Source organism: Sciurus vulgaris (assembly GCF_902686455.1).
Source record: "Sciurus vulgaris genome assembly, chromosome: 2".
Lineage (NCBI taxonomy): Eukaryota > Metazoa > Chordata > Mammalia > Rodentia > Sciuridae > Sciurus > Sciurus vulgaris.
In genome coordinates, this window is record NC_136462.1 from 175,744,820 (window position 1) to 175,758,913 (window position 14,094).

At 35.7% G+C, this 14,094-nt stretch overlaps 1 protein-coding gene across 4 annotated transcripts in view; it reads right to left on the bottom strand.

The window, feature by feature from the left end:
- Positions 1–14,094, bottom strand: part of PTPRA (protein tyrosine phosphatase receptor type A) — a 136,568-nt gene that overhangs the window by 49,861 nt on the left and 72,613 nt on the right. For 3 of the 4 annotated variants that reach the window (XM_079127541.1, XM_079127539.1, XM_079127540.1), the window contains 2 exons: positions 4,882–4,960; positions 4,062–4,403 (listed from right to left, as the gene is read on the bottom strand). In XM_079127541.1, the coding sequence (XP_078983667.1) occupies positions 4,062–4,403; positions 4,882–4,954 (415 nt within the window). In that variant the 5' untranslated portion in view covers positions 4,955–4,960. Of the gene's footprint in view, positions 1–4,061; positions 4,404–4,881; positions 4,961–6,075; positions 6,241–14,094 lie in introns of those variants that run through there. The other variant, XM_079127542.1, reaches the window with a different exon arrangement.

Genomic DNA, 14,094 nt, shown 5'->3' on the forward strand with positions numbered 1-14,094 from the left:
TCATGGGAATACTGGTAAGATGGTGATGATGAATAGGATGTGGGGTTTAAGACCGTGAAATAGTTGTGTACCATAACAGTTTTCTTGTTTTACTGATCCTGAATAAAAGTCACCAATGGTAGTCTCCTCTGACATGAAATGTGCTAAATATACAATGGCTAGATTCTTAGCTACAACAATATTCAGATCTACATCAGTGTGTGGAAAACTAAGTTTCTTACCTGCAGTAAGGAAAGCCTACAAAAGTAAGAAATATGCTTAATTTTCTACTCACAAGCACTGATATCTAAAGCAAATCATTTGTCCTCTATATATAACCTTAAATTAAGCATGTAATAAAAGGAGCTAGTTATTCATGGTCACCTCACAAAACTGTCAAATAAAGGACAGTACAGAATAGAACATGGGCCATGAAATCAGTTACCTGAGTAGTCTTACCTCATCCACTTACTCCATTAGTTTGTACAAGTTACTCTACCTTTCCTCCCTAAGCAATTACCTAACTCACAGCAAGAAATACATTTTACGTTGTTACTCAGGATAAATATCTAGATTGTGTTCGTGTACAACAAAAGTTTCACAAAATTAAATGTGTAAGATGAAAAAAAACCAGAAATGGAATAGACCATTCAGTAAAACAAACAGCAGTGGTGGACCATTAAACTGATTTCATGAATGGGTCATAAACTGCACTTTGAAAACTACTCCACAAATTACGGTTTCATCATTAGAAAACTCCTTGACCTGTAAAACATAAAACTTCCCTCATCAGATTATTCTATAAAACTCTTACTATGTGCAAAGCACTGTAAAAAATATGATAAAATTATAATTTATGTTAAAGCCCAAAGTAAATACCAGACATTGTTTGTTTGCAGCTATCTCATCAAGAATAGTGGAATGCCATCACATTCATATATTTTATTAGTAACTATCAGAGCATTAATTGTAACAATAATAGCAGCTAACACTTCAAAAGAGTGCTTACCATGCCCGAACTTCAACTTTATTACAAAGCAATAGTAACAAAGACGGCATGGTACTGGTACCAAAATAGACAGGTAGATCAATGGTACAGAATAGAGGACACGGACACAAACCCAAACAAATACAACTTTCTAATACTAGACAAAGGCGCCAAAAATATGCAATGGAGAAAAGATAGCTTCTTCAACAAATGGTGCTGGGAGAATTGGAAATTCATATGCAACAGAATGAAACTAAACCCATATCTCTCACCCTGCACAAAACTCAACTCAAAATGGATTAAGGACCTTGGAATCAGACCAGAGACTGCAGATTATAGAAGAAAAAGTAGGTCCCAATCTTCAACATGTTGGCCTAGGACCAGACTTCCTCAACAGGACTCCCATAGCACAAGAAATAAAAGCAATAATCAATAACTGGGATAGATTCAAACTAAAAAGCTTTCTCTCAGCAAAGGAAACTATCAGTAATGTGAAGAAAGAGCCTACAGAGTGGGAGAATATCTTTGCCAATCATACTTCAGATAGAGCACTCATCTCCAGAATCTATAAAGAACTCAAAAAACTCTACACCAACAATACAAATAATCCGATCGACAAATGGGCTAAGGAAATGAACAGACACTTCACAGAAGAAGATGTACAAGCAATCAATAAACATATGAAAAAATGTTCAACATCTCTAGTAATAAGAGAAATGCAAATCAAAACCACCCTAAGATTCCATCTCACCCCAATTAGAATGGCGATTATCAAAAATACAAGCAACAGGTGTTGGCGAGGATGTGGGGAGAAAGGTACACTCATACATTGCTGGTGGGGCTGCAAAATTAGTGCAGCCACTCTGGAAAGCAGTGTGGAGATTCCTTAGAAAACTTGGAATGGACCCTCCATTTGACCCAGCTATCCCACTCCTTGGCCTATACCCAAAGGATCTAAAATCAGCATACTACAGAGATACAGCCACATCAATGTTCATAGCTGTTCAATTCACAATAGCCAGACTATGGAACCAACCTAGATGCCCTTCAATTGACGAGTGGATAAAGAAACTGTGGTATATATACACAATGGAATATTACTCAGCCATAAAGAATGACAAAATTATGGCATTTGCAGGCAAATGGATGAAATTGGAGAATATCATGCTAAGTGAGATAAGTCAATCACAAAAAGACAAGGGACGAATGATATCGCTAATAAGTGGAGGATGACACATAATGGGGGGGAGGGAAGGGTTAGTGTTAGGGTTAGAGTTAGGGTTAGGGAGGGGGGCAAGTATGGAGGAAGAAAGTACTGTATAGAGGGTAAAGAGGGGTGGGAGGGGTGGGGGGAAGGGGAAAAAATAACAGAATGAATCAAACAACATTACTGTATGTGGATTTATGATTACACAAATGGTATGCCTTTGCGCCATGTACAAACAGAGAGGCAACATGTATCCCATTTGTTTACAATAAAATTAAAAAAAATAAAAAAAAAAGCATCAAGATTTTAATGTAAGAGGTTTTTCCTCTTATGGGGATTTCAATAGTATATTCCTTATTGTTCTAAGGATATTTTTAATATTATAAGCAAAAGAATAAATTTAAAACAGGCAAAACCAAAAAAAAAAAAAAAAAAAAAAAGAGTGCTTACCATGCACAGGCACGATAATATGTAATTTACCTATATTAGTTCATTTAATCTGAATAGATCCTCTGTGAGGTAACAACTAGTACTATCATTCACCACTATCATTCACCCCTATTTTGCAGATGAAGACACTGAGGTATAGGATTAAGTAAATTTGCCTATGGTCACACAACAAGCTTCTGTCAGAGTTGGGATTCAAACAGGTAAAATGGCTCTGTAGACTATGCTCTTAACTACAAACGCTACACTGTCTTTATTGTAGAAAAATGAGATTAACATAGGCAGACGAGGGTCTGGGCTTTAAAGTTTAGATCAAAGTCATCATCTGGAATAACCAAATTAGATGTGACTAGGCAAGTACTTTCTGAATGCTTCCTCATGCACCAGACATGAGTCCACCTAGGGGAATTCATATAATAGAAAAAAAATTTGAGCCAGAAGAATGGAATCATAGAAGAGGAAACAGTGAATTTGCTAGAAAAAGGAATGACAGTTACATGGCAATCAGAAAACAATTATTAAATCCTCAGAGAAGCTCTTAGTCCAGGAATCTGAGGTTCGAAGAAGACAGAAACTTGACCTACCCTACTTGGTCTCAAACACAGGGCTCTAATTCTATCCCTGGAGTCACTTCTGCTTTAATCCACTGATGTTGATTCAAGGAGAACGGGGACTGGGCCAATGTCCTGAATAGCCAAAGTCCTGAATAACTGTCATTGTGATGTAACAGTTTCCCTGAGCCCCTTTTCTAATTCCACACCTTAACACTGGTCTTCCACTCTGCAGCTAATTATTATGGGACATTTGTTTTCATTTTCCTTCTCATGATCTCCACGATCCTCTTCTTTTCAAGGCTAATCTTGTTACTCAGTCTCTCTGTATCCTTTTATCTTCAGTCTCTTGCATCATCAATTAGCTCTCATTGATTTTGCTTGTATTTACAACCTCCTCCTTCCTTTTAAACACACTTAAGCCTCCCCAATCTACCTAGAATATCACGGAGCAAAAAGATATCCTCTAGAACCTTCCTTTTTTTTTTTTTGGTACCAGGGATTGAGCCCAGAGGCACTTAACCACTGAGCCACATCCCCAACCCTTTTTTATATTTTATTTTGAGACAGGGTCTCACTAAGTTGCTGAGGCTGACTGAACTTGTGATCCTCCTGCCTCAGTGTCCAGAGCCACTGGGGCTATAGGAGTGTGCCATCGCAGCTCCTTCCTTCCTCTTAACTCTATGCTCAGCAGACATTCTTAAGAAGTCCTTACATCAAAAATAAATCAATAAAAAAGAAGAAAAATCTTTTTAGCTCAGTTTTATTACTTTGCTTGGGCAATTTTACTTATTTCAAGAAATTTTATGGCCAGAAAACACAAATATGATAAAAGGGTGAAAACACTCAAAGAGTGAAAGACAGAAGAAGCAAAAATCATCTCTGGTACCTGAAGGAGGGAAGGTTTCTGGAGTGGTTGCTGCAGTACTGGAATTCCCTTCCCAGGGTTCTGTTCTGGCATCTGTGAACTGGTGATCTGGAAACCACGTTCCATTTGGTGAAACAGTAGGGCCTACAGAATCGGTGCTTACAGTTCGTGTGGTCCCATTGTCAGAGTATGAAGAATTGACAGTGGTTATATAGGTAGGTCCCAGAGTTATATTTGGGCTGAATGTTGGTGACACAGAAAGAGAAGTTACTGATGAGGTTGGATTTGAAGTTTTGTTCTCTTCTTTAACTGATTCTGCTGTTGATGCTTTAATTGATCTTGTAATTTCCAAGGAAGGTGAAACTACAAACAGCAAAAAATAAGGAAACATTACACAAAGAACGTGAAACTCAAAAGTTAAAACATAAGGCATAAACCTTAATAAACTTCTCAAACATGTGGAGATTAGACAAAGACCAGACACACACACATCTTTACCTAAAGCTGAACCCTTCCTATTTCCTCCAAAGGGCTATCTATCGGACAAAGAAATGAAATTCTTCACTCAGTTCTTCAGAATCAATATATGGAGTCTTACATATCAACGTTTTTTTTCCAAGAAAGATCATATCTCTGATCTGTTTAAAACAGTAATATGCAGAAGAATGCTAAGCATTCAACGCAATTCAGAGATTTCCAAATGCATTTATTTTGCCATCATTTTTAAAGAAAACTTTAATATTCTTTTCTTTAATACCACTTAGGTCCTCAAATCTGGATCATTATATGTGAAAGTAAAATTATATTTCAAATTATCAGTTTTTCTCAAATGACAATTTACCTGTGGTAGCATTGCTGGCACTGACACATATCAGTCCACTGCCAAGCAGAACAAGAAGGAACCAGGAATCCATGCTGACCTGGAAATGAGAAGTCATGTTAGATGAGGTCCTATATTATTATAATTATGTCCAAATTATTCAAAATAAAAGTATTTGGGGCAGCATCTCCCAGTCATTAAAATATGTATTCAGGACCAATGATCTTTATGGGAGTCACATATATACATTTCTTCAGGAGTTCAACTATCAATTGAGTCTTTATACATATACAAGTAGGTCTAAATCAGAACACATTTTTTTAAAGCAATCTTGGTTGCAATTTAGAATCACCTGAAAAACTGTTTAAAATTCCCAAGCTGGAATGCATTTCTATGGGTCAAAGCTAGGTAGTAGTCCTTTTCCCAAGTTGATGACTATGTATATTCTTTATAGTCTTCAGAGAAGTATTGAGAATGTAGTCTGAATGCATTTAGGTTCAGATTTTTGAAGTAGACATTATACAGCTACTCTTAAACTATCCCACCTCACACCATGTAAAACAGTAGCACATTGTCACCAGTAATAGTGACTCATTCATCCATTCAGGTTCTTTGCCCTTCGCTGGGTTAGATATTAGAGAAACAACAGGGGAGCAATTTGCTTATAAATCCCACTTTGTAAGACTTCCAATCTAGATGTAATTCAATATTGTAGTCACTCTCCAAGGGAAAGAGTACATGCCTTCTTAAGGGGCAACTGAAAATCTTGGGAGAGGGGCAGAGTTAAGAAATGAGGGAGATGTAGATGGTTCATATACACACTGTAAGTTTGCCATGGATAGCATGGCAATGCCTAGCAGGGCAACGGTTCAGACAGTGGCCTTCCCCGGGTATAGCCACACAAAATTTTGACCACTTCTTCATCCTTCTTGGGTTGTGATTATTAAACCAGTGATACATTATTAAATTTGTATAAGTCTGAAAGATCTGGACAGTAAACAAATACTGATCTCTAACAGAAATCAGCTCAATTCCTAACTTGTCACATTCCGAAATTGGCAATGCACATTAATTCTCTCCACAAGGATCAGGAAAACTGGAAGGATGACTACTGTATATGCATACACATCTTTGATCGATAAATCAACAGTAAATTGGGAAAAACAAATATGTAGTTGAAGGGAGGGAGTTAGGGCATCACCCTATTCCACATACCAAAACAAGTTCCAGCCAGGTTAAAGAATTAAATGCTTGTCAGGCCTAGTGGCACACACCTCTAATCCCAGAAGCTCGTGAGGTTGAAGCCCTAAGCCACTTAGACCCTGCCTCAAAATAAAAAATAAAAAGGCTGGGGATGTGCCTCAGTGGTTAAGCGCCCTGGGTTCAATCCCTGTTAACAAACAAACAAAAAAAAAAAAAAAAAAAAATCAAATTCTTAAAAGTCACATTTAAATAGAGTTATAATATTTACGTGAGCTCAGGATGAGGAGGACTTTCTAAGCGTAAAGACAATGCAAGAAATTGTGAAGGTAAAAATGGAATAAAAATAAATAAATAAAAGTCACTAAATGTAAAAGAAATCAATCATGAACAGATAGGAAAACTCAATATTAAGATATCAGTTCTTCCCAAGCTGGTCTGTAGATTAATGCCATCTTGATCAATATCCCAGCTAGTTATTTTGTGGCTATCAATAAATGGCCTTTAAAGTTCATATGGAGAGGCAAAAGACTCAAGAGAGCCAACTCAATATTGAAGTAGAAGAAAACAGTCAAAACTAACATTACCTGCCATCAAGACTGACTACAAAACTGCAGAGATTAAGAAAGTGTGGTGCTGGCAAAAAAAAAAAAAAAAAAAAAAAAAAAAAAAAAAAAGCACAAATAAATCAACAGAATAGGCAGACTAGAAATAAACTACATAAATTTGGCAAAGGAGCAAACGTAATGCAATGAAGCAAAAATAGTCATTTCATCAAATAGTGCTGGAACAGCTCACCTACAATCTACCTACAAAAGAATTCTAGATCAGACATTACACTTTTCATAAAAATTAACTCAAACTGGATCATAGACCTACATGTAAAACACTAAGGTATAAAATTCTTAAGAAGATAAACTAAGAAAAAATCTAGATGTCTTTGGGTACAGCAATACCTTCCAAATAATTTTTCCCCTAGCCTGGCAATGACTTTTTAGATATAACATCAACCAAAGGCAAAATCCAAGAAGGAAGAAAGCAAGAAAAAAATTACAAGCTGGACTTCATTAAAATAAAACTTCTACTCTGCAAAAGATGGCAAAATAATAAGAGTGCAAGCCATAGACTAGAAGAAAATATTTGTAAAAGACATGATAAAGTGCTATTCTCCAAATATACAAAGAGTTCTTCAAACTCAGAAAATTTAACTACATTGAAAAACAGACAAAAGACCTGAAGACACCTTATCAAAAAAGAAACATTTATAGCAAATAAGCATGTGAAAAGATGTTGAACATTACACATCATTGAGAATATAAAAAATTAAAACAAGAATAATAGAACTTTATATATCTACAGAAATGGCCAAAATCCAACACTGACAAAATCAAATATTTATGAGAATATGGAGCAACAGGAATTCTCTTTCACTCCTGGTGGGAATGCAAAATGATAAAGTCACTCTGAAAAACAATTTGGCAATTTCTTATAAAACTAAATATACTCTTACCATATGTGATCCAGCAACTGTATTCCTTGGTATTTACCCAAATGAGTTGAAAACTTATGCCCACACAGAAACCTGAACAGATGTTCATAGCAACTTTATTCATAACTGTCAAAACTTGGAAGTATAACAGAGCCCCTTTGAAATTAAAAGTTTCAAAGTGCTTCTTCCTTCCCAACTTCCTGGTAACTGCTTTTCAGCATCTGGAGTTTGCTTGTACTAAGTAAGTGAAAACTGAGAAGTTGCCCTCTGTCCCAGGCAGGTTCCAAGCAAAAGTGAAATTATAACTTGTTCCTGCTAGCACAGTCTAGCTAAAGCCACATATGTATATTGGCTTTTTAAAAATATTTTTTAGTTGTTGATGGACCTTTATTTTATTTATTTATATGTGGTGCTGAGAATTGAACCCAGTGCCTCACACATGCACTCTTCCACTGAGCTACAACCCCAGTCCTATATATTGGCTCCTCCTCTATAAATTATAGCCACTTCTATAGGACCCGTGGAAACAGCAAATTGTAATTAAATTCATTTCTCCTTTTTGCATTATTTGCTTATTTCTTAGGCAGGCAAATGACCCAAGTGCACTCAGACAGGATCTAGGTAGGTTCCCTGGCTTGGCTGCCTGTAACAGAAGGCAACCAAGATATCCTTCAGTAGGTGAAAGTATAAACTGGTATGGGAATTTTATTCACCACTAAAAAGCAAAGGGTTAAAGTCATAAAAAGAATTTTAAAAAAACTTAAATATTACCAAGTGAAAGAAGACAATCTGAAATGGTTGCAAACTATATGATTCCAATTATAGTAGTTCCTTTTCTTAAAAAAATTTTTTTGGGTTGTAGGTGGACACAATACCTTTATTTTATTTATTTATATGTGGTACTAAGAATCAAACCCTTTGACTCACACATGCTAGGTGAGCACTCTACCACTGAGCCACAACCCCAGCCCACAGTAGTTCCTTTTTACTGATGCTTTTGCTTTCCAGAGTTTCAGTTACAAGCATCTAACTGAGGTTGGAAAATATCATTTATCTTGACTCTTTCGAGAGAGAGAGATCATATTCACATAACTTTTATTACAGTACATGGTTATAATTGCTTTATTTTATTTAGTTACTCTGCCTGACTTATAAATTAAACTTCATCATATATATGTGTGCATACAGAATAAAATAGTATATGTAGGGCTCAGTACTATCTATGATTCAGGCATCCACCAAGGGTCTTGGGATGTGTCTGTGGGTAAGAGGGGACTACTGTGTATGACATTCTGTAAAAGATGAAACCATGGAGAAATTTAAAGATCAGTGATTGAAGGATGAGAAGGAAAAGAAGGATCAATAGGTGGCACACAGGATTTTTAGGGCAGTGAAACTCTTCTGTATGATACAATGATGGCTACATATCATTGTATATTTGTAAAAATCCAAAGAATGTTCATTGCCAAGAGTGAACTCTAATGCAAACTATGGAGCTTGAAAGATTATGATGAGTCAAGGTAGGTTCGTCAACTGCAATGTACATATTACCCATGGTGAAGACAGTTGATAATGGAAGAGGTAGTGCATATGTGGGAGCAAGAGTTACTAAGCAGTTTATCTTTTTTCTCAAATTTTCTGTGATCCCTAAAACACTCAATAATTAACAAAACAGAAATTAATTGGGTAAATTGTCATAAAAAAGAAAACAAGAAGTCATGTGTCCATGTTGAAAAGTCCCTGTTGGAGACTGAACCAGGGTCTTATACATGCTAATAAGCACATGCTCTACCACTGAGCTACACTCACAAGACCTCAATTTTGTAAAATATGAAAGGCATAAACAGAAAACCTAGAGCAGAGAAAAACTGATAAGAAAACATTTTTAAAGGGTTGACTAGCTCCACTAATTAAAGGAATATGATGATGTAACATTTTTACTTTTCAAATCAGGAAAATTCAATCATGAAATAGTCAATGCTGGCAAGAATCATGTGGAAAGGACTCAAATTTTGGTAGGAATGCCAATTAGTCCCAATAATAAACTCCTTTCTAGAAATATTATACAAAAACCTTTAATTTATCCATACTGTTTTCTGTTCTATTTTCAAGGATCTTTTTTTTTTTTTTTTTTTTTTTTTTAAAGGATCTTTTTTTAGGGAGTGGATGGGTAGGTAATAGAGATTGAACCTGGGGTCTTGTGCATGCTAGGCAAGTACTCTACCCCAACCCTTTTTATTGTGAGATAGGGTGCAGCTATATCACCAAGGTTGACCTTGAACTTGCCATCCTGCTGCTTCAGTCTCTGCTGTAGCTATGACTACAGACATGTATATGTGGCTTCTAAAATTCTATTCTTAAATGTAAATAAACTGAAACAACTAAAATGATGCATAGAAATTTCATAATACTGGGAAGATGGCAATAATTCAAATATTCAACAATAGAGAAGATAGGAGAAAGCTGAAATAAACATTATGTTGCTGTTCAAGAGGATATATGGCTGCTATTCAAGATGCTATATTCTAGTAATTTAAGAAAAAGGAACAAGCCCTTAATTTTTTAAGCTTAAGAAAAAGTATAGCAGGAAGAGGAGATGCATGCCTGTAATACCAGTTACTAGAAAGGGAAGCTAAGGCAGGAGGATTGCAAATTTGAGGCTACCTTCAGCAACCTAGCAAGAACTTGTCTCAAAAAAACCTAAAAGTGACGGGGGTATAATTTAGTGGTAGAGTGCCCCTGGACCTAGTACTGTGGGTGAGAGGGAGGGTGAAATATACGTGTGTGTGTGCGCGCGTGTGTACATATAAAATTATAATGCACCAATAAAATATAAATTTAAAAATCTAGATATAGCATATGGCCTCAACTAAATTTATATATATATATATATATATATATATACATACACACACACACATGAACATATGTGCATGAAAATAAGAATGGAAGGGAAAAATGTGGTACACATTTGGCATTGCACTTTACCATTTTTTATTTTCTTTTATACTGTTCCTTATTTTAGAGATTATTAAATAAAGAGCATGATAATTTTATAAAGATACTGCAGAAGAAAGAATGCAAAGGAAAAGAACAAATGCATAGTGATAGAAGTTGAAAAGGATTTGTGTATAGAGTGTGTGAGACATTTCAGAAGGTCCATGTTACTAACAAGGTATATTTATAGGTCCAAACCCAGAAAACCACAGCAAAAGCCTCACATTCCCCAGAAGAATAAAAACCATCAGGCGAATTCCTGTAACATTCTTACCTCTTACACACAACCCATCTGCAACTACATCAATCCTGACTTCCTCCTGCAGTCTATTCCAAGCATCCTGGAGCTCCACATCAAGAAGCAGGGGTTAGATCTCCTCCTGCCTCAAAGATGCCATGCAAACCATTTCTCCTGGAATCTGCTCTGATAGTGCCTGTTCCTGAAGACTTTTGCTGTAATTTCCTAGCACTGGATACGTTGTAATGTGATCCACCATTTTTCCTGCATTCTCCAGTCCTCACATTCTCCTGGAAGACTTCCACATCTTCACAGATAACAACCACAATCCACATCTGGGACAGCCTCTCAGTTCCTTGATTTCCTCAATTCCACTAATCTTGTACCTCTATTTCATTTGGGCCATGCATGACAATGGCTGTACTCAAGAGTTTGTCCTCACTCAGAAAACTCTCATACATGTAACCTTACCTTTCCATTCTCCAACCACACTTCCTATCCATCCTTACAGATTCCTCTTGGTTATGTCTACCATAACTGCTCTCTGACCTCACTCAGGCCTTCAGTGCCCTGAATGCTCTCCAATTTTCCTTCTAAGCTCTCTGCCATGCCTTTATTTCCTTCTCTACCAAGCCAAGAAAGGTTGGTGTCAGTTCAATCACTCTCATTAATATCCTAAATATCTTTGCTATACTGTTCTAATATACCAACGTGAAAATAAATCTAGAACTTTCAACCCTATACTTGTTATTACCAAATGCTCCTTAAAAAAGCTGAACAAGTCATATGATTTTTCTGGTCAGAATTTCCAATTCTTCATAGCAATGATTTCAAATCTCCTCTCCCTCTGTCTCTTCCTACACTCTAGACTTGCTGACTATTTATACTTCCAAGAAAACAATCCATCAAATTGGGACACCCTTAACTCCCAGTCACCAAGTCTACAAATTTCTCTGCAAAAACTCCCCCAAATCTCAGTGCCTTAGAAACCTGACCCTGTTAATCCTCTACCTGGATGTTAATGGTACAGCAGTGATATTTGCCTGGGTGTTAATGGTACAGTAATGATGCCCCAGCCTTACCTCCTTTCATACCAATATTTAAACACTGTTAAGAATTTCTCAGAAGATGAAAAACCTTTGTACCTACATCAATCCTACAGCTATCATCCTCTCTACCCTGCTTCAGAGCCAAATTTCTAGAAAGAGGTTGCCTTCATAGCAATCTGGCTTCTTTCCCTACTATGCCATTAAAAAACAACTGCTTCCATATTAAAGAATGACCTCCCTAAAAATATGTGCAACTCATTCACAAAGGTCAATTTCCCTAACATAAAAAGAAAATATACACTATCAGTACCAGAAGAAAATCAGCCATCTCAGCTATGGAAACATTTGTACACACTATAACACTGGGAATGGTTCTGCCTTGTCACGTGACAATTTGAAAATATTTGTGATATTTCAATATTATTTAAAAAATGAGTTTGGTAGCTACTTATAAAACTAAATATATACCTACTCTATGATCCAGTAATTTCCATTTTCATGAATTTACAAGAGACCTGTAATATATTTACAAAAACACTTATATAAGAACAATGATAGCAAAACACTAAAAACCCAGGTGACCATTAATAAGAGAATACGTAACAAACAGTGGTAAATTAACAATAAAAAGGAAAGAATTACTGACATACAATATCATGAGTGAATCTAAAAAACACTATGCTAAGATAATAAAGTCTTTCCCAAAAAAGTATGTAACATACGATTTGATACGTACGAAGTACCAGAACAAGAAAAACTAACATACACTGGAAAAAATTAGAATGATAGTTGCCTAAAAAAAGAGATCAAAAATTCACTGGAAAGGAACACTGAGTTTTCCTCCCAGACAATGGTAGCACAGGTTGATTAGCCCTTATTTGAAATATTTAGAACCAGAAGTACTTCATATTTCAGAGTTGTTCAGCTTTTGGAACTTTTGCCTGGATGTTAATGGTACAGCAATGATGCTTAACAAATTCAAGATTTCATAGAATTTTGGATTTCAGATTAGGAATACTCAATCCACATTCTGTATCTTGACAGGTAAGTGGGTTGCATGGGTAACATGCATTTTTCAGAACACACTAAATTAAATGATAATCTAAGATTTGTGTGCTTTACTGTATATATATTGTACCTCCAAAAATAACCCACCCATAAACAAATACTATAGTAAATGATACACATTCTTAACAATTAAGGAAGAATTATACTGTTGTTTACTATAAAAATACATTAAAAATAATAGGTGAATAGACAGATGGACAGATACCTGGTAAAGTATGTATAGTAAATTACTAATTGTAAAATCTGGGTTGTAGATACAAAACTATTTCAATTTTTCTCTATATTTGAAATTTTTATAGTAAATGACTGATAAAATAATCTGTTCAGGGAGAATAGAGAGTTTTAAAGAATTAAATCTTTTTTATTTTTTATTTGTTCTTTCTAGTTATACATGACAGCAGAATGTATTTTGACACGTTATACATACATGGAGTATAACTTCCCATTCTTGTGGTTGTACACAATGTGGTTGGTCACGTATTCATATATGAACATAGGAAAGTAAAAGTCAGATTCATTCTATTGCCTTTCCTATTCCCATCCCTGTTCCCTTCCCTTCATTCTCATTTGTCTAATTCAATGAACTTCTATTCTTCCCTCCTCCTCCCTTACTGTGTGTTAGCATTCACATATAAAAGAGAATATTTGGCCTTTGGTTTTCTAGGATTGGCTATTTCACTTAGCATGATATTCTCCAGTTCCATTCATTTAACTGCAAATGCCACAATTTCATTCCTCTTTATGGCTGCATAATATTTCACTGTGTATAAAGAACACATTTTTTTTATCCACTAATCTGTTGAAGGACACCTAGGCTGGTTTCATAGCTTAGCTATTGTGAATTGAGCTACTATAAACACTGATGTGATCACAGCACTATAGTATGCTGATTTTAAATCCTTTGGGTATATTCAGAGTGAGATAACTGGGTCAAATGGTGGTTCTTCCATTCCAAGTTTTTTAAGGAATCTCCATACTGCATTCCAAAGTGGTTGCAAATCAATCTGCAGTTCCATCAACAATATAGAAGTGTACCTTTCCCCCGACATCCTCACCAACATTTATTGTTACTTGTATTCTTGATAACTGCCATTCTGACAGGAGTGAGATAAAGTCTAGTGTAGTTTTAATTTGCAATTCTCTAATTGCTAGTGATATTCAACATTTTTTTCATATATTTGTTGAGTGGTGGT